The sequence below is a fragment of the Numenius arquata genome, chromosome 8 (genome assembly GCF_964106895.1).
Source record: "Numenius arquata chromosome 8, bNumArq3.hap1.1, whole genome shotgun sequence".
NCBI classification, from domain to species: domain Eukaryota; kingdom Metazoa; phylum Chordata; class Aves; order Charadriiformes; family Scolopacidae; genus Numenius; species Numenius arquata.
This window is the reverse complement of record NC_133583.1, coordinates 37,858,406-37,884,271: the sequence shown is the minus strand read 5'-3', so window position 1 is coordinate 37,884,271 and position 25,866 is coordinate 37,858,406. Positions and strand designations below refer to the sequence as shown.

The window sequence follows — 25,866 nt, the reverse complement described above, 5'->3', positions numbered from 1 at the left end:
TACTTATTTCATCTGTGTATAAAGAACTATACAGAAACATTTCTCATTATGAATAAGCAAGTAATAATGTGATGTCAAAACCCCAGCATTTATGATATAATTACTAAATACTAAAAGTATTCTGACTTCACAAGACAGATAGGTATGTTTGAGACTTTAGCAGGTGTTAAATTCAAAGTGGATTGCCACTGGCTGCTTTGGATCTTACTTTGACGTTATTACTAACCCGAACTATTTGCTTCGTTAATATTTCTGTTGATTGCCGATATCCAACATGAAGATGGGAGGATCTGCTCCTTAATAAGTATGAGCATTGGCCTTAAATTACATACTTAAATTCACACACAGGTCAAATTCTGTAAAATGCAGTGCATATTGTAGGTAGTTTCACCCAGTCAATATTTTTACCTTTTACATGCTTACACGTATAAAACATTCCAAAAGAGGTGTTGACAATTTGTAGAGCAACAAATGAGAAGACTGTGATAAGCATAAGCTGATAAATGCTTCATGAAATAATGTTTTAAAACATGTTTTTTATCACTTGAGATCTCTCTAAAAAAAAAAAATAAATTTTTCAGCCAAATAGAAAGAATAAGAGAAAACTTTAAAAATGTAGTTCACTGGTGGGTTTTTGTTATTATCTCTAGGGTAAATGTGGCCTAAACCACTGATGGACTAGGACATAATTTTTTTTATTATGTCCTCCTCCTTTTCAGTCCTTCCTGAATTCTCTAAGCTACAAATCTCTAGGTGTAGCAGAAAGGAAAATGTTTGCCCTTCTGTATGAATTGAAGAGACAAATGTGTAAGATTAAATTTTGAATAAAGTGAAAGGATACAGTAAAGAATGGCAAACATGCTGTTCAGTAACTCACAGCCAGTTGTGCAAAGCATCATTTATTGTGACAAAATCATGATAAATTTCATACAAAGCACATTTGTGCTTTTTTACAGTTTAACTATTTGAGTAATTTGAAATTTTAGCCCAGAGTTCTGGTAATGCACCTGTCTTATCTGAAAGATATCCCACGATTACGTTGTTAAATTTAGACAAGTAGGAATAATAGGAAAATATCTTCTCAAGCAAATACATACTTCTTTGTTGTGTACAGGGGTAGGGTACAAAGTTAGCTGTTCTGAAAATCTAGTTGCATCTTTATTACAATTGCTTTTTCCCTTCCTTCTGAATTTAAAATCTCCCTATCATATCCTTAGGTGTTTTTTTTCCCTCCCCCACAGGTATTTATGTTCTGTGCAGCAATCTGAAATAGCTGCTTTTGCTAGCTTGATCAGAAGGAGCTGAAACCATGGGTGGATAGAAGAGAGCTGTGTTCAGGAAAGGTTTGGACACCTTTTGTTTAATTCTGATCCTCTCCTCTCAGCTGCAAAGGGAGATGGTGTTACCTGGTGCAGTTAACAAAGTAGAGTCTGACCTAAACATGCTTTGAGCACCTCACTTTTTTGAAGTTGAGAAGCTTTAAGTTCTTAGCATTATGTGTAGTCTGATCCCTAAATATTGGATGTGGATGGATTTCTAAGTGTGTTGTTATTGTTTTGGAATGCTGTGCAGTTTAGTTGATCTTGTCCAATTAAAAAAAAAAAAAAAAGACCTGGATATGCCAGAAGGTAGGATACTGTCTGAACTTAAGTTTCTAAGATGTAAAGGGTACAAATACTAAGATTAAACCAATGCCTTCTGAAATGTGTGAAAGTCTCTATATATTTCTAGAATATATGTACTTCCAGAAGTATGTATGTACATGATAGTGTATGCATACATCCAGAACCAGAAGTTGGTCAGCATTTTCATGAAACAAATTTCTTCATCTTTTGTGTCCATACTAGTAAACATATGTTAGTTAAAGAATATCATCCAAGCTGAGGCTGGAGGTGAAGACTGTCTCTCAGTATGTTGAATGCTTATAAAATCTGCCTATAGGTTAGGCTATGGAACCATAAAAAGTAAATGTTGCTTGAATATCTTCTTATATTCTCACTGTAATCATAAATGGAATTATAGGGCAGAACATAACCTAAAAATTCTTACACTGAGGAGTACCTTGTTCTGCAAGTCTCAGTGATTTTTAACATGGTTACTCTCGACTACAGTACTCTCCAGTATATGGGTAGTCCCTGATAGTTAGAACATAGTCTATTGGAAATGTAACATGTTTGCAATTTGCATTTTTAAATTATTTAAATTGGCTAGCATGGCTTATAGATTACTATAAAATTGTAAACAACCTAGATAGCAAACAAAGATGGGACAGTCTTTTCCTCTCTCTAATCCATTTTCTTTTTTCTCTCTGAGTAAACCTCCTCCCTTCTTTCTCTTTATATAGACTGAGTTTTTAATGGTTCCTGCAACCATTCTCTTGAAAAATTGGAGAGAAGCTGGAGTTGTATGTGCAACATATTCAGCTTGCTTTTCTTGTTATCAGGCTTTATTTCATGTGTCTGCATCATTATGGTTATGACAGAATTACTGTTTGTGGCAAGCATCCTGACTATGGCTTTTTAATGGGATCTCCTTTCTGTGCTCTTGATTCATGTAGATTCAATTCTCAGTGAGCTTCTACAGTGGTTGTTGGTTTTGGATGTTGTATTATTTTTCCTTAGCTTGACAGCAGTCAGCAGGAAATTATAGGTGGTCACAAAACTTTACAGATTTCAGCAGCAAATAGTTTTGGCAAAAACACCTCTGTGTAGCAAACAGATTCAACAACTAGCGATATAGTAGGGAAATTCATATTTGATTTGAGTTCATCATCTTGAAGGTTTTTTTGAGACACGAGATCTTTTATTTCTTCCAGAGCTAATTTCTTTATCAAGAGAGTGGTTAAAAACTGTAGTTTATCTCTATTGTCTGATCCCAAATTTCTGGCTTAAAATTTCAGTCCTGACCACAAAATTGCCTTAACAAAAAGGGTGAAAAATGTAAATGGGGGAATTTCTGGCTACCAGAGAGCTGTGCATGAGGATTTATTGGGTGCTTCTACAGAACTAAGAGCCTACAGGTCACTGTAGCCAGCCTAGATTAAAGAAATACCCCATGTATCAGTGGTGATGAGAACCCAAAGGAGTCCTTAAGGTATCTTCCTCCTTGCTTTCTGTTCTGTGTATACCCTGCTTAGGATTCAGCCTTCATGGTTAACTACATGCAAGAATGCACAGAATGGTATCCCATTGAGAAAGTGAATATTCCAAAAATGGACTTATATAAGGACAGAAATGGCATTCCCCCATATCTTAAATGAGGCAATGAAATAATTTCATAAATGAATGTAGAATGGGATAACAGGCATGCTTACAACTCTGAATACAAGCCAGACAGTGAACAATGCTAACAGGGAAGGAGTAAAATTTATGAGGCCCAATGGTGGTTGATAACAGTTGTGATAAATAGTAAAGTACATAAGAGCTAAACTCAAACTTGAATCTCTTTGCTACAGCTAATTACTACTACTACTACTTCAAGACAAATAAATTAAGAATAAGATGCTTGGAAAAAAAAAAAAAGATAAACCATAAACCACACTTTCTTACTTGAAGTATATCATTGTAACAAATGGTATATTTTTCTTGATTGAAAGATAATATAATGTAAGATTGTTACCTACCTTAAGTTCTCTAAAAAAGATGCTACTCCTAGCCCACTCAACAATGGAGAAGAGGGTTTGGTCAGCCATTTTACACATAAGCCCAAATGTGTTGAGCTTCTCGTGTTTGCTTCTGTTGGCTTGTTCTTGCTGCAGATATGCCATGATCTTAGCTTGGACTTGCGGCTCGTCTGGCTCACATTTCAGGAGTTCCAATATGAGATGTGGAATACTTGCTGGTGAGCTTGTGTGATAACTATCCATGTATGAGTAGCCCATTATTGACTCTGGTGAACTAGTATAAGGGTCAGGGTACTCGGACTTGATAGCACGGCTTGGAAAATGGCCATAGGTTTGGTAACCTTGCAAACTGCCATGGGGTGGCATTGTCATACTAATTGGGGAGGTTACGAAGGGACTTCTGTCATAGTCTGTAGGAGGCAAGGCAGTATGGTTCAGAGGTAGGCCTTTGGAGGCAGAATGGATGTTCTGGATTGCAGAAGATATTGTCAGGTCAGTCGGCATTGCTTGGATCACCTGAGTCATGGCTTCCAGTTTAAGTCCATTTGCTCGGATAAGAGCTTTCTTCTGCTGCTTCAATGCCCTGTCTCTCTTGTACATTGGTCCAAACTTGTTTCGACCGCCACGCATTCGGTCAGCTCGCACAGCTGTCAGGGGAGAGGAAGGAAGTAAATCATAATCAAAACTTGGAATCAACATTCTTTAATGAAACATACATTAGGACAGAGCAGAAATGTAAGAATGTAACTTTTTTTTTTTAAAGCTCAAAATAGCACTTCTATTCCTAAAGAAAAAGATTTCTTTTGACTTAACAAATGTCATTCTTTTTCTGATATTTTAGATATCACATGCATGTATTACTAACATAGAAGGACTTCTCTTTACATTGATTAGGACACAGGGACAAACACAATGGTTGGCTACAGGAATTTCACACCTGCTATGGGATCATGTGGAGATCTCAGTGTATATTTGGTTTTATGTCAAGCTAACATGTCATTAAGAAACAAGGGCTGATGTCCAGAACTTGTCTGAGACGTATCCAGTGGACCACATTGTCTCATTATAATCATTCCATTACTGCCTTCCACCGCAGCAAAACATCTGAAACGTAAATTGTGAAATGTTCAGTAGTCATAAAGGGGAGTACGTTTTTCTTGGCAAAAAGGAAGTATTTCCTTTTGATAATTCTGTTCAGGTTGGTGTAAAACTTTAAGAGATTTTGAGTTAGCTGAACAGCTCTACAGAAATGTTTAGCTGCAGTTGGAATGTGCAGAGAGAAAGCTGTCAGCTTGCTGCCTTCCACACAGAAGGTGGAAGTGAAACAGAAACTATTGACACTGTTCTGGCTTGTAATATCTTTGGAATTAGAAATAATTAAAACAAATCCACCTCAACAGCTGCCTTGGGAGTCATACTGGTGGTCTCTGTCACAGCAGCGTCTGTCACCATAGTATATATGTAATGGACTAGCGAGGAGCTCTCACCAAGCCCACCTTGCCCAACGGCAGTTAGATTGAAAGAGGAACCTTTGACAGCCTGGTGACATGTTGAGACTGCTGAGATTGCTGGAGGTTAAGTTCTTGAGCTTTTTATCTTAGGGATTAGCAGAACATTAAAAATTTATTATGAATGCTAGATACGCATAATACTGTCCATTATCATAAGGACTTTAACGTTTAATGATTTTTTTTGGTCCATGGTAATTTATGAACTAGACTTTAAGGCTATATATATCGCTATCAGGGAAATACACATACAAATGTTACAAGTATTTACAATTATGGAAGCACGTGTTCTTCCAATTTTCTAAACAAAGGAAGAGAAGTTGTATGGATGTGGGGATAAGGAAGCCAAAGTTCATTTTCTAGAGTGTCTTTAAAACTACAGGCACTTTCCTTTAATTTGTAGTAAAAACGTTGCTGAATGTTGATTTTGAGCAAAATGCAGGAAATCAAAATAATTAAATCAACAGGCTGATAAATGTAATTAATTTTAAATCTGTATACACAATATCCTCCCAAGTATTCTACAATTAAAAACTCTGAGCCAAAATGGATTAATTAGCAAATGCTTTTGTATAACTCCTATAGAAATTAAGATGAACTGCATGTGATCACAGAAAACAAAATTTCATCCTGCACCATTGTCAGCAACTGATAGGAGTTAAAAGCAGGAGTAGGTAAATGTACTTTATCCTTATTCTTAACGTCAACAATGAGAAAAGGATTCCAAATGTCCTGTTATTGTACTATTTGAATTTGGAAGAACATGCAGTGATTCAGGATGTGTAGTGCAGTGTGTCAGTGCTAGTTCAGTCTTGGAGGCAAACAGAACAGTATTGAATCCATAAAACTGCAGGAGACTGATTTTTTTTTTTTTTTTTTCCTGTTTTTCTTCAGTTATATCAACAGCTTTCCTTTGCCAGACTCAGGTGATTTGGTCTTATCCTTTATGGTTCCTTTAACGGTTTATGGTTGCCCTCCTTGGCCTGATTTTTCCTGGTTAAGCATCTAGGGTGAATGCCACTTCAGTACAATTGTAAGAATAAGGAATTTGGGAGCTTGTCCTTGGTCAAGCAGAAATGTCATTTTCTGTGAAATCTGAATTTTAATATTTTATATATCAAAGTCAGAATGAACTGTGTATGATTCTCAAATTCAGGTTGATGATCATTTTGCATTCGGTTATCTCAAAGGGTATTGTACACTTTTCATTGTTCTCTGTGCATGAGAGTGAAATGAAGTCAAAAAGTATACTTCAAAGTGCCTTATTCTCTTTCATTTGTAATGGCATCTCAGGTGTAGCATCACAAAATATAGGACACAACTTTAGAGATTATTGGGTTCCTTAATCCCAAAGGCAAGTCTGTGTGAGAAAAAAAACCACCCTCATTTTATCTGTTTTTCTATTTTCTGCCTTATTGTCAGAAGAATATTTAAAAAAAAAAAAACTACTTTAGATAAAATATAAATAAAATCAGATCACTCTCCATAGCAATGACTAATTTTTTTTTCTAATCTGGACACTTCTTACATATTTTGTTTAATCTAAATTGTCTTTTAAAAAGCTGCAAAACTATTATATCTAGACCCATTCCTTCATAAACTCTAAAATACTGAAATATCCAATTATATACATATATGAAAAAAATGGATTATGGTTTTGACTAGTTGTTAGTGATTTATCATTTACTTGTTAGATTTTTTTTTAATGAAGTGACAATTTAATTGGGCACACAAAGTCACCTTTTACTATGATTTCAGAACCACAATAAATATGTAGCATTTAAAAAATAAAATAGCATGTAATAACATATATAATCCTATCATTTTCAAAATTAATATATAGTACAGTTGACAGTATCAGCAAGACTATAGCTCTTACCTTCCAATTTCATTCCAACACTTAGACATTTTTGAAATCGACAGTAAGGGCATCGCTTTCTCTGTGTTTTGTCAATCTGGCAATTCTGATTTTCTATACATGTGTACCTTTTGTTATTCTGGACTGTTCGCTTAAAGAATCCCTGTATGATAGATACAAAAGTTAGCCTGTTTTGCTTGAATAGTGAGTTTCAGCATTTTATTTTATGGAAATCATTGTAACATATTTTTCAGACACCACTCAAGTTATGAAGTTACATAGTTTATTTTAAATTACTGTGAGATGTACCTAGGAGAAAACCACCAGACTCCAGAAGAGGTTTTCTTGTGTTAGTGCTGTTTTATAGACTTCATAAAACTGGCTGTAGTCTCCTGTGCCCCTAACAGTGGTAGCAGAAATAGTGGGGGTGACTAGTTCCTTTTGTTTTCTTTAATCACTGCAAAATTATTAAACTTTTCCTTTTAAAGTAGTTTTACATGAAATAAGTAGGGGCACTGCTGCAAAGATAACAGAAATACAAAGTACCTCTGGCTACTGTACATCCCAGTGGTGCATGCTAGAGGCATAATAAGTGCTTGTTGTTCATTTCTCATTTTATTATTTTTTAAATGAAAATATAATGTGCTAAGTTGATTTTCTCATGCAACTATATATTTTAAATTGCATTGTTTTTTCAAAGGAGTTTCTTTTACAGTGCATTACTCAGATAACTGTAAAAAAACTTCAAAAAATTTTACATGACAAGTTTGAAATGTAATAAATTCATGAGTATTTAAACCCTTTAGTATAATGCAACCATGCAGATACATTTATCTTCCAATATGATAAGTTGCATTTACAAATATTTTATTCTCAAAAGTAATGAATGATCTAAAACAAATCATACATTAGTTACTTGACTTTGTGTCAAGTGAGCTCTGACAGTTATAGTTTGTATGAAAAAAGTGCATGGTCATTATAGTCACAGAAATTTACATTGTAATATTGAGGGATGAAAAAATCTTAAGAAAGCTGCTTAGATTTTGCATTGTATTGAGGATACTTTTCCTACTTTATCTTCGAGGAACAGAACACTCCAAATGTATATAAATCAACTAAAATCGATATTTAGGGCAGTTAGGAATTAAAGTTGTTCATAACAGCAAAATACTTAAAAACAATGATAAAACTACAATCCAAGTTGTTTCCATTTGTGCAGATGAGATCTCCCCAAGATACTTCTAAATCCTAAAGCTTTCTGGTCATTAATTTTTACATGAATATAACAAGAAACATATCAGAAATAAGCTGAAATATTACACATCTGTTTTCTTTAATTATCGTTTTTCATGCTTATATTTGAAACTTTTTTTGTTGTACTTGTGCTTGTATGAAGTAATTAGAACAGAACCTTGCAGCTTTCGCAGGTGAGAAGTCCATAATGGTACCCAGACACTTTATCTCCACAGACTGGACACAGTTCCTCAAGGTCTTCATCATAAGAGTAATTCACCATTTTAAACTGAGACACTGGGGAAAGGAGAAATAGCACATTCAATTAGAATTTACATTAATAACTCAAATTTTCTACAACTGTTCTCATCTAAAGAGAAAACTCACATAAACACACACGCCACTGCAAATTGGGGGTGGGGGGTGAAGTTTTATTTTTAAAAACACAGCTTGCATTGAGATATGCAACTTTTCATCAACAGCAAATCTGCATGATACTTAGCAAGTGGAACAAAAACCTTCAGCTCCTCAGTTTTATGTTCTAAATATTTATATTTACAGGGTGCCCTTAACCTAGTCCTTAGTTTATGGAATCACAAACTAAATGAATTAATTTAAATCAAAAAATGATCAGGGGCAATCTTTAAAAAAAACGAAAAAATTAAGTGTCACTTGTGTATTTAAAGTAACTCACTTCGTTTCCTTTAAAGTTTTCTTTCAACATCAGCCTGCAAATATTTACTTAGCGTAAACTTGTATCTTACAGACCCAGCACTTTTTGCGCCGCGTTAAATGCAAGTTACTTGCAAAATCAGCTTCAGACAACGTCCTCCGCGCCCCCCAAACTCCTTGTCTCGGGGTGACTGCCCGAGCCAGCTCGCTCCCTCCGCCTGCCCCAGCCCACGGGGCGAGCGCTGCGCGCCCAGAGCCCCCAGTTTCGCAGCCAGCGGCCCCGCGGCGACGGGGGAGACGCTTTAGCCCCCGTGGGCGCGGCTGCCCGCGGGTCGGGACCCCCGTCCTCCGGGGGCGCGGTCGGGGTCTGCGCAGCCGGCGCTCCCCGGTACCGGCGGGAAACCTGCGCGCCGGGACCGCCTGAAGTTTCTGCCGCTCGGGAAAAAGGCGGGGAGGAGCCGGCCGTCAGGAGGGGACGAGGTGGGCGTAAAACAAGCTGAATGAAGGCACAGAGCGCGGTCACTCGAGCCGGGCTCCCCCCACAAAGAGCCCAGTCAGCCGCTCTGGTTATTCCCAAAAAGCAACCTCACCGCGGGGCCGCTTTCCTTCCCCTTCCCTGCTGCTAAGCCTCCGGTCTGCTCGACAAGCGCAGCGGCAGCGGAGGACTCCTGAGCAAGGAGAGAGGGGCCGGGCATCGCAGCGGCACCGCTTAGGATGTCGCCTCTTTGCCGCTAACCCCCCGGCTGCCACAGTTCGAGGACACTGGGGCGGGCAGAGTCCGCCCGAAGCCCCCGGGCTGGGCGCCCGGCTGGGGGCGCGGGAGCTGCGCGCCCCTCCTGCAGGGCAAGGGGGCTGCGCCCCGGTGCTGCCAGGGGAGCTACCAGGGAGCTCGGGGGGCATTAACGCGTCAGCAAACAGCCGAGAAAACGTTTCCACAGAGACCCCGGCACGGCCGGTGATCGCTGCCTGCCAACGGCGTGGGGCGGACACGGGGCGGCCGCAGGCGGAGGAGGAGGAGGGCCCGGCCCTCCCCTCTGCTCCCGCGGCCGCGGCTCCGGGGCCCGGCGCTGGGACGAAGCTCCCCCTCCTCGCAAGAAAATCCAAGTGGGAAAGCAGGGGTTTTCCGAGAGCCGTGCCTTGGCACGGCGCCTCCGCGGGCGAGGAAAGGGGGGGGCGGGCCACCCCCAGAACCTCCGAGGCCCCTGGTCCACCCCGCCCCTGGTTCCCAGCAGGCTCCCGGGAGAAGATGGGAATAATTTCGAAAGAGTAGACGGGACAGGAGTTTCTGCCTCGGGAGAGGCGCGGAGGGCAGGGCGGGGCGGACAGTGCCGGCGTACCGGGCTGCCGGCACCGAGGCAGGTAGCCGACCCCCCCGCGGCAGCCCTCGAATGGGGTGTCCACCGCTTCCCTCCGCGCAGCGCTTCGGCCCGGTGCAGGGTACCGGGAACAGCCCCGTCCCGTCCCACAGAGGCATTTCCAGCGCCATCCCAGCTGGGGCATCCTGCTGCCTTCTACCCCGCAAAAGCGCAAATCCGCCGCGGCGTCGGGGCTGCGAAGTTTGCCACCGCCGCCGCTGCCACCTGCGCCGTGCCTGCGGGCGCCGCACCCGCGAGACAGAGCCCTCGGGGCCCCGTTTCGGGACGGTGTGTGGCTCACAGGGTGCTCAGTAACACTTCCCCGCGTAACTCCCCCCTGCCATAAACTTCGAGTCAGTTTTGCGCGCACCGGGAGCGAGACCGAGATCCCCCTGATCTGCAGCGGGGACGGTGTCCCCGAGCAGTGAACGGCGGGGCGTCTGCACCCCGGGGAAGGCTCTCGCCGGCCAGATGCTTCACGGTTCCCCGGCCACGGTTGCACCTCCTGGCCGGGGTCTTGCCGTCGCCTCGGCGCTGGTGGCCCGGCCCCCAGTGCCCGCCCGAGCCACGCTGGAAGTTGGCCCGCGAAGGCGGGGGCTCGGCAAGGCGCGGAGCGGGCGGCGGCGGGGAGCTCGCAGTCAGCAGCCGTAAACTTTTTTGGCAGGACGAAGGGGCGGTTTGCCGAGGGGGGCCCGAGCGTGCGCGGAAGGGGAGCGCCGTGCTTTTCCCCCCTTACCTTGCATGTTTTCCGGCATCTGCCCCTGTTCCCCATTCGACCGGGCGAGTCCCAGGGCCTCCGTCTCGACTTTGGGCAGCATGACAAGGCGGCTGCGGGCCGGGGTGGGAGCTCCGTGTCCGTCCGCGACACCAGCACCTGGACACGGCAGCACAGATTTAGCTGGAGCAAGGGGCGCTCGGCGGCCGCTGCCTGTTCCTCCTCCTCCTCTTCCCTCCCTCTGCTCCACGCCAGCCCTTGCCCTTCTGCAGCGGGAGTAGCGAGCGGTCCCGGCCGCCGGGAAGCGCCGCCGGGTGCCCGCGGCCGGGGGAGCCGCGGAGCGGTAGTCGGGCTGCAGGCAGCGGGGGCGGAGAGGAAAGGAGGAGGAGGAAGACTGGGGGGGTGCCAGGGAGGAAGGAGGAACCCCGGGAGCCCGCAGCAGCTCCGCCCGAGGCTCAGAGCGGAGGCAGCCCAGCGCCCCGATCCATGCGGAGCGGCACAGTGCACAGGAGCGCTCTGCCGCCGCCGGTGCTGCTGGACAGGGTTCCCACCCCCGTCCCCCTCCTCCCTTCCTCCCTCCTCCTCCTCCTCCCCCTCTCCCCCCGCCACAAGTGCGGAGGTGCCGACTCGGGACCTCTAGCCCCGGGCCCGCGGGGAGGCGCTCCCTGAGCCCGGGGGCTGCAGGGCGCGGGGGACTCCGGCGAAGGGGGGGGCCCGACACCACCTTGCAGCCAATAAGGCAGAGGCGGGATGAGCAACACTCGCCGCGCACACACACGCACCACACACACACGCATAGGAGCACACACGCTTGCCCAGCGCGATTACCCCCTGCCCGGTTGTTAAACCGGGCTTCGGGGTGGGGGCCTGGGATGCAGCCACCCCTCTCCGCCCCAGCGGAGCCCAATGGGCCACCAGCTGCGCCGAGCCGGGCTGCGCCTGCCCTCCCTCCAGCGGTGTGCCTCCTTGCCGGCGGGCAGCCCCGCTCCAGCTCCCGTGGGGCCGGCGGGGCAGTCCCCCCGCCCGGCCAGCGGCGGCTGCGATGACCGCGACCCTCGCCTTCCCTCCGGGCGGGCGGGGGTAGTCAGCGGAAACCCCTGCTCTTGGAGAACCCCAGCCCTTGCGTCCACGTTGCCGCCGCGCAAAAAGCGGGCGAGAGCCGCGCTTGAGCTCTCTCTCTTCAGGCTTTTTGGGTTTCCCTTCCCTAAACTTCTTGCGAAATACGTCGGTGCCAGTTGCACCGTTTGCACAAAAACCAGTGCCCTGGCAGAGCCATCGCTTGAGCAAGAGGCTCCCTTCTCCGGCTCACGGTGCAGCAAGCGGCACTCATTTCCAAGTTGTCCCAAAGAACTCGTTTCTCGCAAGCGGGTGTCTCAGCGGCGAGACCCAGGCGGCCCCGCGGCGCGGCGTGGCGGGGGGCCCGGGGGCGGCGGGGTGCCGTGCCTCCCGGCGAGCCGGAACGGGGGTCTGCCCGCCTCCGCTGCCCTTCCCACCCCTCCCACGCCTGGAGCGCCCGGGGGACTCCGCGCAGCTCCCACTGCGGCGCGTCGGTTTGGCGGTGTGGGATGAGCGATATTTGCACCTTCGGAAGCATCCGAGGCCCCCCGCCCGAGCGCTTGGCTGCCCGTACTCCTCTGACGCTTTAATCTCCGTTGTGTGTATTAAGAGACGAAAACATTTGGCGGTGAAAATTGCTTCCGATTGAAAGTGAGGCGCGGAAGCGTCTCCAGCGCAGGGTATAGCATTTCCTATCGATTGGGAGAGAGTTTGTGAAAACTGACCCTTGTTGTAACTTATTAAGTATTTGTGATGATCGCAAGGTGACCAGTGGTGGGACAAGCCCTCCACGTGCAGAGAGCGGACTCGGCTGTGCTCTCTCCTAGACGGTTTAGACTTTTCCCATCCAGTAACAGGAAAGAGAGACCTTTGCTTAATTCAGCGCAGAGCCCGAGCTAACCTAACATCAGCACCACTGGGGTAGAAAAGGTCTTTTTCTTTCCTTCTCTGTGCAGGGATTAACATTTTGGGGATGGACCCAAAGCTCAGAGGCTCGGACCTCTCGGGCTCCTTCCATTCTCACCTTTTCCCCGTTCCCCTTCGTGCGGGAGGGGGAGCAGGCGACCTTTTGATCTGTATCAACACGTTATTTCTCAAGTTATAATTTCACAGTTTAGCAGTTTGCTTGCGACTAAGTTTTAGGACGGCAACGTGGCGAGCGTTGGGAACGGCCACCTCGATGGCTAAGGCGGGGTGGCTGAAAACCATCCCGAGGGAATGCCCTCGTCTCTAGGCAGAAGCAGCTCGGGCTGAGACGCCGTCTCGGCCCTTGGGAAGTTGTTCCCTAGATACATTAATTGCGAACAACACCTCTGACAGGCGTCTCCCTGTAGCATCGCCCTGCGCTGAGCTTGGCCGGCTCAGCACCGGCGGCGTCCGCTGCGCAGCGGCGGCTCCGCTCCGCTACCTCGGGCGCCCGCCGGGAGGGGGTCGGGGCTGCGGGCCGGGGATCTCCGCGAAGCGGCTGGGCCGCGGCCCTCCGGGCTTGTGAACCTTCAGCCGGGCCGCTTCACTCTGCTGCTGGCCCGACGGGTGGCCAGAGGACGCCGGGGACAGCTCGCCCAGGAGCTTCGGCTCCTCGCAGCCCTTCCCCGCAGGAGAAGCGTTGGCAGAGCACAGCTCCGGCTGCATTTACAGCAGAGCAGTGGGAAGTTTAGCACGCATCGGCAGGACACCGACGGACCCGCATTCCGTAGCTCGCCGGGCTCCGTCGGGGAAAGAGTCGGTCCCTTCGCTCCAGCTCGCCGCCGGGCGGGTCACGCCGCTTGACGACGCCCTGCCGGGGCGCTCCGTGCCTGCGCTCTCGTTATTGCTGCTCCGGGAAAGGCACCCGCGTTTTAGGCGAAAGCCAGGGAAGGAAACCCCGCGTCCGGACAGGGGAGGCGAAACCGGCCCGAGCGCATCCGGAGCCAGGCGGGCTGCGGCCCCCGCGGGCATGCCGGGTGGGCCGGCCGCCTGTCCCCACCCGCGGATGGCCCGGGCCCGGCCGGCTCTCCCCGGCCAGTATTCCCCCTTGGGCACGGCCCTACCCCTAGTCCCCGGGCTCTCCGCTCCTACTCGTGGGCTTAATGTCATTCCGCCGGGGAAGCGTTTGGAGCGAGTTCAAACTGTACACCGCAAAGCCACTCCGCGAGCTATCGCTATGGATAAAAATACTTTGGAGTGGTTATTACACATCCACATTTCTCCGAAGTAACAGTTTAGGGCAGTACATATTATAAATGATACCTGGTCCCTTGTGGCTACATTTAATTTAACATGGAGTACTAGCTCTGACGATTGCCTTGAGCAACCTTAATTACCTTTTCTTCTAATCTCTTCTCCATTCCTTACTAAGTTCTCCAAACTTTTTTTTTTTTTTTTTAATGTGATTTCTCTCCTGAGTTTGCCTGCCTTGTTCTGACTTTGCCTGAAGGTCTTGATTGACGCGTGTAATTATAATTATAAAAGATGATGGCTCAGGGAGCCTCCAGCAGCCTTGATTAGTACAAGCGGCAAGACCTGGAATATTTTATACTTCCCTATTTAAATGTATGTACATTTACATTAAAAAAACACGGTCTAATTTTAAATAATCTGAAGCTTCTTCCATCTCTTTGTTTTCAAGGTAGGGGGTTCTGTGTGATGATATTTCAAGGCAAACTCCAATTTCTTACCGCTTCTAAGAGGCCACAGAACCTGGCCAAATTTCAAAGCCTTTTTCCCTAAGCAGGGACATTTCCAACTTCGAGGGTCTGCTGGATGATCAACAAATAGCACACTCCCTTCTAGCTTTGTGTCGGAAAGTGTACCGGAAAAGGTTTGATTTATCTTCCCAGCAAACTAGCGAAAGAGAACTTTTTTGGGGGAATGTTCGAGACAAACTTCGCAGAAGCAAATGAAATAAATAGATAAATGGAGGACTGAAAGTTTTTTTGCTGGGACGTCTAAATCCAAAGCCGATCAAAAAGACTTATAGGGAAGCATTTCAGAAGGAAAGAAATCCGCATCCTGTCCTCCCTTCCTCTCCCGTTGAGCATTCCCGTTTGCCGCCAGCCCAGAGCCGCTCTCGGCAACCACTCGCTGAAACCGGTGGCTTCAGCCAAGCGCGGGGCGAGAGTCACCGCCACGCAGCCTGTCCCCGGCGCAGCGTGGCAAGCCCGAGCACAGGCTGGCACGGGCCCAGGCACCGAACGGGACGGCCCCGGGCGCGCAGCGGCGCGGCCCCGGGCAGAGACGGGCGCGGCCCCGGGAAATGCCCCGAAGAATGCGGCGTGTGGCAGACACAGGACCCCTCTGCAGCTGGGAAAGTTTATAACGCGAGTTTGCTGCTTCACCTCACACACCTCTCACGCCCAACTTTACGAGACTGTTTACACCAGGAAAAGTGGTCCAATACAGGCTCTGCTCTACTCTTTTTTTTCGCCTTTACTTCTTTCCTTTCTCTCCTCCCCCCGCTTTCTCTTCTCTTCTCTTCTCTTCTCTTCTCTTCTCTTCTCTTCTCTTCTCTTCTCTTCTCTTCTCTTCTCTTCTCTTCTCTTCTCTTCTCTTCTCTTCTCTTCTCTTCTCTTCTCTTCTCTTCTCTTCTCTTCTCTTCTCTTCTCTTCTCTTCTCTTTTTTCCTTTCATCTCATGTCTTCCCCCCTCTGCTCCTTGTCATAACCGGATCACCTCTACAGTACGACGGGGAGAGTACCTCGAAACCTTCCAAATCCCGTAGCCAATGGGCTCTTCTCATCGCTTTGCCGAGGAAACATTGCTTTTAATTCATAGGGATTAATTGGAGAGGAGGCTGTTAGTGCCTCCAACTCGGGCTTTAGAAAGTAAATTGTACCCTCTAGAGAACTGAAAAAAAAAACCCCTCCAAAAAAACCCCAAACACAAAAATATACATTTTCCCTCCTGTATCTATTTTTGATCCACCGTCAGTGAAACAGAGTGGGTGCTTCAGGCTGAAACACTTTCTGTAGTAAAACGCACACCACAGAGGATGGCTTTCCAAAGCCTATTGCCTTTTTTTCTCCTGCTGCGAATCATTCATTGTTGCCTTACGGAGATGTCGATCCTCTCCGGTCCGACACAGAGAACCATTTCCAAACAGTCAATTATTGACCGAGAAGCTATTTTTAAAGCCCGGCCAAGCTTACTGCTGCACGCTGGAATGCACTGCTGCCTTATAAACACCTGGCAGCAGCGCCATGCAAAACTACAGGAGACTCCGGAGCGAGGAGTGCGCCGGGCCAAGTGGGTGGTAAAGCACCTCTGTGATTGCTTTTCTTTTATTGCTAAGTGAGTCATCAGCGAGGTGTCGTAACACTTCACCTCGTCCTGCCGCTGTCTGCTGCCCCCGGCCCGGCCCGGGGCGCAGGGCACCGCCGAGCACCTCGGCCCATCGCCCCGGACTCGGGGCGTGCTCCCTCCCGCGGGGCTGCCCGCCCCACAGGCGGTACGCGTGTGGGTAGGGTCGCTCAGTCATTTCTTGTTCCAAGGAGACTTTCTGACAGATTTTGCTGAACAAACTGGAAGGCGTGGAAGGGCTAAAGGCCCCGGGGATGGGGGACGGGGGGGGGGGGGGGGGGACGGGGGGGGGGGGGGAGGGGGGCTTGTGCGAAAGCTGAGGCACTCCGGGCACTCCCGGCAGCGTGGAAACCTTTAGTCCTTAGGACACGTAAGAGATCCAGTTTTGCAACCAGGAATTCTGCTAGATTTTTTTTTTTTTCGTAAATTACATGACTTCAGTAGGGAAAACGCCTTCTAGTCCGGCACTGCTTAGACCTGTTGCGGCTAACGGGGCGACGGGAAAACGTGCTCGCTCTGATCGCTCCTGCCTGCTGCGGGGGTGGCGGCTTCTCCCTAACAGGAGGCGAGGAGGTGAATCCAAAAGCAGGGGCTCCTCTCCGCGCCCGCCCGCCCAGAAGCGGAGTCGCTGCCCGGCGCGGTGCTCCGGGGTGCGGGGCGGGCGGCAGCCGTCGGCGGGCCAGTCCGAAGGGACACAGCGAACGGTCCCGGCACTCCCCCTCCTCCGCCGCGAACCCACCGCCCCTTCCCAACACTGATAATTATTTACTTTTCTGATGAGGCTCGTTTGTTTCTACCTGCGCTGCCCTTTTGGAGCCGAGAGTGGAACATCTAGTTAAAAAAGCTAGAGCTTGGTCTGGAAACAGAACTCCAAATATATTTGTATATAAAGCAAGGCTCCTGTCAGGGCTGCGCGCTGGTCTCTGTATCATAAGAGATAATTGATTTCTATCCTGCACAGACAGGCTTAAAAATGAAATGTCTTTTGCTGAGGCAACTGACCTTGATCCGTTGGTGGAAAAAAAGAGATGTTTTAGGTCTGCTTTTCTCCTCCTCCCTCTCCCCCCCCAATAATTATGTTTTGAAGCTTGGAAAACTTTACTTAAAAATAATTTAATAGATGATCTTCATAATGAAAAAAAGTGTTCTTATATATATCTCTCATATAAGATTTCTCCACACGTAAGCACGGAATCATAACACAAACCATGAGAAGATAAACTAGGCATAGTTTATACTGAGAAACCTTGATAAGGATTGTGTACATGTGCATGTCTGTTCATTGTATAAAAGAAGGTATTAATATATAAGGTTACATATCTATGTAATACATATAGTGTACTCATGAGTAAACTCTAGACATTAATAATAATCTGGCGTGAGAAGTTGTAATGGTTTTCCCCACAATGCAGCCAAACACAAGTCCTGCTGCAGATAATTCTTCCCTTTCACTCTATATAAAGACAAGTCGGAGAGCTGACCTTTAAATTACCCACAAGGACGAGTGGCTAGAGGTGTTTTGTCAGCACTGGAGGTTTCCCTCTGGAGACCACAGGCATCATCATTGTTACTTTGCCTCATGTATTTGGGTATTTAAAATCAGACTGGCTGGAAAAAATCGGGTGTAAATATAAATACTGCCCCTTTTGTAAATAGCTCATTTGCAGTGTAATGTTGGGAAAAGTATCTAATGGGAAGAAGGTTGATAAAAGTAAAGAATAACAGCAAAAGTTCACTGTTATAAAAAAAAATCACCTATGGCTCATATCTTGCAGTCCTCACACAGCCCAAACTGTTCACTTCAGTGGAAGCTTTGCCTGCATTATTGCTGGCCAAAATCCTAATCCAAACTTTTAAAGATAATATTTGCTGTCTTCGTCAACCATATGAAATTTCATTATATATGCACTAATTATACTATAAACTGCCTGAGGACATACATTGAAATTAGGATGGCAGTAAGTATTAGACAAGCTGAAAAATTTCACACTAAGAAGTCACAAGTAGATTATTTTTCCTCTTATATAACCATTTTTTCAAGTTAATGAAACAGTTATTTCTCTTAAATAATCATAGCTAATGCTTATAAAAATTGCATGGTGTCCCTGATGACACTAAGATGAGAGACTGATTAGAGGGAAAATAAAACTAGTCATAGAATCATAGAATGGTTAGAGTTGGAAGGGACCTTAAAGATCATTGAGTTCCAACCCCCCTGCCATGGGCAGGGACACCTCCCACTAGACCAGGTTGCTCAAAGCCCCATCCAGCCTGGTCTTGAACACCTCCAGGAATGGGGCATCCACAGCTTCTCTGGGCAACCTGTTCCAGTGTCTCACCACCCTCACAGTAAAGAATTTCTTTCCAGTATCTAATCTGAATCTGATAGAAAAAAGTCATGGCACTTCTATAAAAATTTTTGTAAGTCCATACAATGTTCTTCATCCGGAAGATAAGATATACTATTAACATTTTATGAATTCCAGCTGCCTTTTTGGCTATGTGACTGTAAACCTAAAAGCAGGTGTCAACAATGTGTAGTGCCCATTCACACTCTAGCTCCATGCACCTCTCAGCCGCTGCTGTGGGAAGCAAGCAAGTGCCCTTGGCCTGAGGGGCTGGGTCTGGTGGTGCAGAGGCCGTGGCAGGGACGCCCTCACAAGCCCACTCACTTTGCCTCCAGTTAGAGAGGAAAAAGTGAAGGAGGCACTGGGAAGGAGTGGACAAACGTGAAAGTCCAGGAATGGGATTTACTTTTAAGAGAATTTGGGCCTGCTGCTGATTGTACTTGTACCCTGGGAGGACAGCTTTTTCTTCCAAAGGATTACTGTCCAAGTGCAAATAAGAACAGAATACAGCTCCTTCCAATTTGGTTCCCCCACCTCCAAGCAGAGGCCCACAGGGTGGTGCTGGTTACATTAACCCTTACAGGTACATGGTAATCAGTTTACAATACTGAGTTAGGTGCGCTTTTCAGGGATGCCACCATGGGTTCTGACTGTCCAGTGTCATGCAAGGACAGAATACTCCTCCTGACCCAGAATACACTTGCAGGATTTAGACCTGCTTTTTCTGGGCCATGGTTTGCAATTCTGTCCTGGTATATCTGTCATACAGAACATGTAGAAGTGCATTTTCAAGGTATGGTGACAAGAATGCTCTGCTAACTTATGTCTCCCACCACCCTGTTTCTCATATCCAGATGATTTAGGGAACCCAGACCTGCCAGCTTTTTGGAAAGCATGAAAATGTCACTTAGTTTGTCTAAATATGACAGATAAGAGTGTCTTATTTTCCCTTCCCCTGGGGTTGTATCTTTTCACCCCAGGAAACCTTATTTGATGACCTCTCCAGATACACAAGGTGTATTATTATTTTACCATCCCACGCTGAAGGCTGAGGAGAGAGGACCAGAGGCTCCTCCAACACCTTTCCCTCCCTGGCAGCCAGAAAGAGTAAAAGTCAGAGCAAGGCCCGAGACAGCCAGGACCAGCTGGGAAGCTGGACTTGCCTTGCTTTTCCATGTGTTTCTGGGGGCAGAGCTGTGTGGAGGAACACCCCACACCTGTAGAGAAGTACCAGAAGGTCTCAAGCTTTAAATTCTCTGCAGCTTTGCTGCAATCAGCCCTCCTGGCCCACGTATGTCCTGACCCAGGTGACAGCCACACCCAGTAGCCCTGTGCCCTCTGGCTGTTGTGGTTGGGATACCCTGACAGCACTGCCACTGGGACCACATGGCTCCCCCTGAGGAGCGGCACCAGGAGCCCACCCTGGAGCGGGGCTGGCACCAGGCACAGCTGTTTGGGAGGCAGGCGGTCATGGGCCTGGTAGTGTGATCTATGGGTCATTAATCCTCCACCCATCCTTTTGCAGCCCAGCAAACCTTGCTACAGTGTTGGGCACCTTCTTGTGCGGGAAGTGTACAGCAGGTAAGAGGGTAGCCCCTGGGGGCCAGCTGCCTGGGACACAGCCAGGTCTGAGGTGTGAGACCTTCCCGTGGAGGCTCTTCCTTTCCAGCAGCTCCACCCAGGAGATCAAGATCAGGTTTCAGCTATGTTTGCGGCTATTTCCTGCAGCTGTTGCTGCACCCTCCATCCCCACGGTCCCAAAGCCTCCCTTGATGGTGAGGTGCCCATATCACACCCAGCATCAGGCCAAGCCCCTTGCCTGCCATGTCATGACGCACTTTGGGGGCAAGAGGAGGAGACCGAGCCCTGGTTCCCACATGCCACCCAAATCTCTCTTCTTTCATCCTTGCCATAAACTGCTGCGCTGAACCAGGAGCCTTGCACAGCCTTGCAAAACCCTGGGCTGTGCTGTGGAACCTGCAGAGCTGCTGGGCCAGCTTGTGAGGAGCTTTCTGCTCCACAAAGGAGAGGTTTCTCTCAGCAAACCTTCTCCAGTCCTGCTCAGCCCTGGCACAGGCTGACAGGGCAGGGGATGCTATTGTCCTGCCAAAGGAAAAGCACCTCACTCCTGGCATGTGATGAGAGGCAGAATGATCTGAGATAGGAAGTGCAAGGAGAAGGGCAGGGAGGTGGTGGGGAGAGGCACCTGCTGGGGCTTGGCCACAGCCACCACAGCCCTGCACCCTGGGGCAGTTGGCTGTGCAACGCCCCGTATGCCTGCAAGCCAGAGCAACCCCCCTCGCCGGCTTTCTGATGGGGAGTGGGTGCTGTTTCCATATGCTACTGAACGTATCCACTTCTTCGCTGCTCTGAAGTCTTAACCGACTTTTATTATTTAGCCCATCCCCATTGAATGACGCTATATCTGCACTTTTAGCTATAAAAAACAATCTGTATTTGACACGTGTGTCACAGAAAAGACCTGAAAACATTCCTGAGGTTTTCTTCAACAAGAATAGTCAGGCCAGAAGCAATTTAAATATAATTTTTGCAAATGTTTATACATGCATACACCCCACAATTTCACAGTTATTAGCAATTGCAATAGATAAAGATATCATTAATTATCTGATTATATATTTGATAACCACGTTATCTCTGGAGAAAAGTGTTATTCACTGAATCATCAGCAGTTTTCTTACATTTTTACGTTGTCTCGTAAAGTTCTTTTTTGCCTAAATACATGTGCAAATTAATCAGTTTTGTTGGCTTGCCCAATTGTAATGATTTTTTTTTTCAGTTTGGATAACCCCAAGTCTCATATATTTATGCAGCATTTTCAAAACACTTAGAAAACTGTTACTTACCAACTGATGTAAGTCCATGCTTTATAGATTCCTGTATGACGGCTGGGTGGGAACCAGAAGACATTATTAGGTGTAAATATACAGTACCCTTGGGCGCAAGGTGTACAGCATTGAGCACAGAAGAGGTGTAGCCTGTAAACTTTTCTGGCCTTGAGACTCAGACTATAATAACCTTCAGTGAAAGTCGGTGTGATGAACAACAACAAAAAAAGTCATCCAAGAATTCCGAAAGTAACAAGCATGTCTTTGAGTGGACTCTGTACTTTTTCCAGCATTAGTGACCCGCTGTAAACCATGTATCCCATTTCATGATAGTCTCTAATCAGAAGAATTGGAACCTGTGATAGGTTGGGCACCGTCACGTGATTTTGTACAGCTTGATAAGAGGACCCTGTTATAAAGTGACAGCAAAAGAGATAAGAACTCTTGGCAGATAATGGCAGAGAAATGATTAACCTGGAGTGGAGAGGTGCTATGAAGCCCAGAGAGTGGAAGGTTGTAAAGTTGTGGGGTCATAAGATCATACTGAGTGGATGAAAAGCCATACCAATGTAAGTATAATGACTATAAACTCAGACTTGTGACCTGTCTTCTTGATGTCATCACCTCTTTGCACAGTGGACAGCAAGCATGGTTGTTTTGGCTTCTGTAAACATTCTTTGGATGGTAAAACAAGCAAGCATTAATTCCTTAAAGGAGGCTTCTGAATGCGCTGGGGATTCTATGCTCTGAGCAACAGCACCAGCAAATCTCTGGTGGTGGTTTGTCAGACAAAACCATTTTATTGCCCCAGTCCTCAGGCTGGAGACCAGCTCTAGGTTGTAGCCGTTAAGTCGAAAGCATTCACTACTTTCTCAGTAAATAGCTTTACAGCATGGTTAAACATTGATATCCCAGGATTATGATGCGCTCACCTCTAAGGCTGCGAGGTACAATACCTATTCACAGGATGTCAAATGGCTGTCAAGTGTTTTGCTGCAAATAATTATTGTAACGGCAGGCAGCTGTGTAGGTGATGTGGTGATTTTTCAGCCCAGCCGTGAGTGGGTCAGGTTCTGCTTTCACACCTTCCAGAGGAAACGCAGGAGCCTGTTGGTTCCCTGGGTGACACCATGTTGCATCTAGAGCAGCCTGAGCGCAGTGTGGCTTCTCCTAGCACTGCAGTGCCACCGGCAGTCTTTGCAGCTGTGGCCCAATAGATTAAGTCTGCATACACTTTGTGAGATCAGACTCAGGCCTGAATAATCAGATGATATTTGATATATCAAGTCTCTTGAAAAATAGAGAGCAGTTATTCCACTGTGGGCTAGATCTGAAGCCTCTTGAAGTCAGCGGGAGTTTTTTCTCTTTAAATTTGCAGAGGGCTGTAAGGCAGCATATGCTCTTTTATATACTTTGTCATGATGGTTAGACTTTGATGATAAAGTGGCAGACAGGTTAGTTCATGTTCAAACTGAACTGCTTTGCAGGCTTCTCCTGGCCAGAATGAGAGCTAGAGAGCAGGTCTGAAAATGGGGTTGATATGGCAAATTGCAGTGACTTGGACCTTACAGCCAGGAACCCTGAATCATCACTTGGTCTGTGCAGTACTGCCCTGCTGTAGAGCCTCTTGTAGCAAGGATAGTGGGCTGTAGAGGGAAGGCCTGATTTTCCAAATTCTTATTAAAGAACTGCATGTGCATTTTGTATGCTTTATTTACCATGCTGGAGTGTATAAATCAGACGTTTGTTCACCCAATTAATAAGTCACAATCACAAATACTCATTTTGTCTATGGTTCATGCAGCAAGTAAAATCATATAGATTTGTGCACCAAACACTTCCAGAAATTCAGATTCAGAATGTTCAGATGTTCAGATTCAGAACATCATGAACAGTTCAATGTTCAGATTCAGAAATTCCAGAACTTTCTTCACGGTGAGGGTGACAGAGCCCTGGAACAGGCTGCCCAGGGAGGTTGTGGAGTCCCCTTCTTTGGAGATTTTCAAGACCTGCCTGGATGCAGTCCTGAGTAGCATTCTCTAAGCAATCCTGCTTCAGCAGGGGAGTTGGACTAGATGATCTATACGGTCCCTTCCAACTCTAAAAAAATTCAGTGAAATTCAGTGAAATGGGGTTTCTCTTCCTCTTTTTTATACTTGTAACGATACTTTTAAGGTGAGCAAACCTCACGGCAATGCTATGAACATTATTGGCTTGCAATGTGTATGAAATGCTTTAAAAGCAAAACATGCTGTGTGAGTATATCTTCCTATTTATTGCAGGAAAAAAATAATTTACAAGTCTAGTTAAATAGATACTATGTGTATTTTTTCAGGGTCACTGATGTTTTTTATCTGTTTAGATTGAGTGAAAGGTGGAAGCCAGCTTTTACAACAGATTTTGTACAAACCTAAAGAATTTGATTGTCTGTCTATTCTAATTCGTTTGGTCATCAAATAGATTTTCAATTCTATTCGTAAAAAATGAAAACAATAATTTATTCCATCAGAAAAAGCATGTCTTTGGGGACTGGATATAAAATAAATGAGAAATGCTGCAAATGATACTGTGATCAGAAACTTTCCACTGTGTCATCAGAGACATTGCTGGAGCACCCTTGGCCCATATACAAGAGCCTTTATAAAGGAATCTGCCGTATGTGGGGGAGAGAGATACTAAATCATAGGAAATATAAAGAAACTTCATGCTTTTGGCTTCAAACGCTATCATTCCTTTCCTTTTTTGCATCAGTATCAAATGTCAGGGTCACTGAAAAATGTTCTTTTTTCCTTTCTGATACTTTGTCTCCATGGATAGAGGAATGTATGCCAGGTGCATAACCAGACAGACTTTCTTTGCCTTTCTTTATACCTAGTCCAGTGGGGGAGGAGAAACTCATAGGGAAACTCCGGGACAATCTATACCAGCCCATGATCCAGCAGCTCTATATGTTTAGTGGTGATATGTTTGGGCCCCAGCTGAAAAAAGTACATAATGGTGTGCGTATTGAGGCATACGAGTTGTACCACTGAAGTTAAGTACCTGAGTTTATGGCTGAATACTTTGCTTCATCGGGAATTTTGAACTGTAGCTTTTCACATGGAAGTTCCTGGTAAAGCAGCCACTGACCTTACTGGGAGCAGCTGTTCCTAACTATGGTTGAAGCATCATAAACTCATTTTGTATCTCGGTGTTTTTCAGCACCCCCCCCCCCCATTTTTTTTTCCCTCTTTTCATCCTGAGAGGGTGAGACAAGGCTTTTGAAAAGTAATTTTATTATCTCATACATGCTTTCCTGTCTCAGGTCTCTCAGGAAGATAATTAATTGAAAAACATTGTGTCTTTTTTTTTGCCAGTTCTTGTATGATGAAATTGTCCCTTGTTTGTCCCTCAAAGAAAGTGTACCTGATTTCAAAAGCTTGGCAAAAATCCCTCCTTTGACTCTTGCACATCACATTATTTTGCAACTGTTTAACACAAAAAATGGAGTCAGAAGGATTTTCTCCTCTCATGGGTGTTTTCACAAGTGGCATTTCATTTGGGCACATAAGGATGTTAAGAAACAAGCTCTGGAAATGGACTGATGAATGATCAGTGACCTTTTCAAAGAGTTTTAATCCATTACTTCTATATGTTGGTGTAAAGTTAGTGAGGTCAGTTAGGATTTTGTAATTTTCCTGTAACATTTTAGATGTTGGTCTTCTTAATCCAGTATAGTCCTTGCAGTCTTTTTAAGCTATCTCAAGGTACTGTCGCCTTTATTATCAATGCATCTCAGAAAAGGTAAATGTTCAGCACAGTACACATCAAATGAGGAACATGATCCTTGTTCTACTGAAAGTCCAGGGCAGACGTGGCATTGACCCTGGCATGGCGCCTACCAGGTATGAGCTGTCTGCTCCTGAGAGTAGTCTAGTTGGTTTCAGCTGGAGGTTTGCTTAGGTGGAAAGAGATTTACAAATTCTGTTCTTTTATCTGGAAATCACTCTTTTAAAACTTTTCTTCATTTCAGTCATTCCAATATTCCTCATGATCTATCACAGACATTTAAAATTCTTTTGGATGCTTCAGTGTATTTTCTCCACCTTCATAAATTTTATATTATTTTACATGTGCAAACCCAAGACATTAAAAATACAGTTTTACGACTTTTCCCCAGTAGTTCTGTAAAAGAAATTAAGAGAATCTGATATATCTGGCGATCTTCACCTTTTGGGTTTTTCAGTGAAGTAATTACAGTACTGAAATGTAAAATTCCAATTTATTAAATTATTTCCATCAATTGATTCTCAATTCCTGTTTAGTTTTATGGAATGGCCGCACCATTAGATGTCTTGTTAGTTTTGTTTTCTTACATATATATATATTTTACA

At 45.9% G+C, this 25,866-nt stretch overlaps 1 protein-coding gene across 1 annotated transcript in view; it reads right to left on the bottom strand.

Annotated features, from left to right (window-relative positions):
* The window catches only part of NR5A2 (nuclear receptor subfamily 5 group A member 2), a 94,080-nt gene extending 72,505 nt beyond the window's left edge, over positions 1-21,575 (bottom strand). Inside the window, exons 1-5 of the mRNA XM_074151835.1 lie at positions 21,512-21,575; positions 10,985-11,122; positions 8,400-8,518; positions 7,010-7,151; positions 3,623-4,269 (exon numbers count right to left, since the gene is read on the bottom strand). Coding sequence (XP_074007936.1) covers positions 3,623-4,269; positions 7,010-7,151; positions 8,400-8,518; positions 10,985-11,122; positions 21,512-21,575 — 1,110 coding nt within the window. The remainder of the gene's footprint in view (positions 1-3,622; positions 4,270-7,009; positions 7,152-8,399; positions 8,519-10,984; positions 11,123-21,511) is intronic.
* Between the last annotated feature and the right edge of the window lie 4,291 nt (positions 21,576-25,866).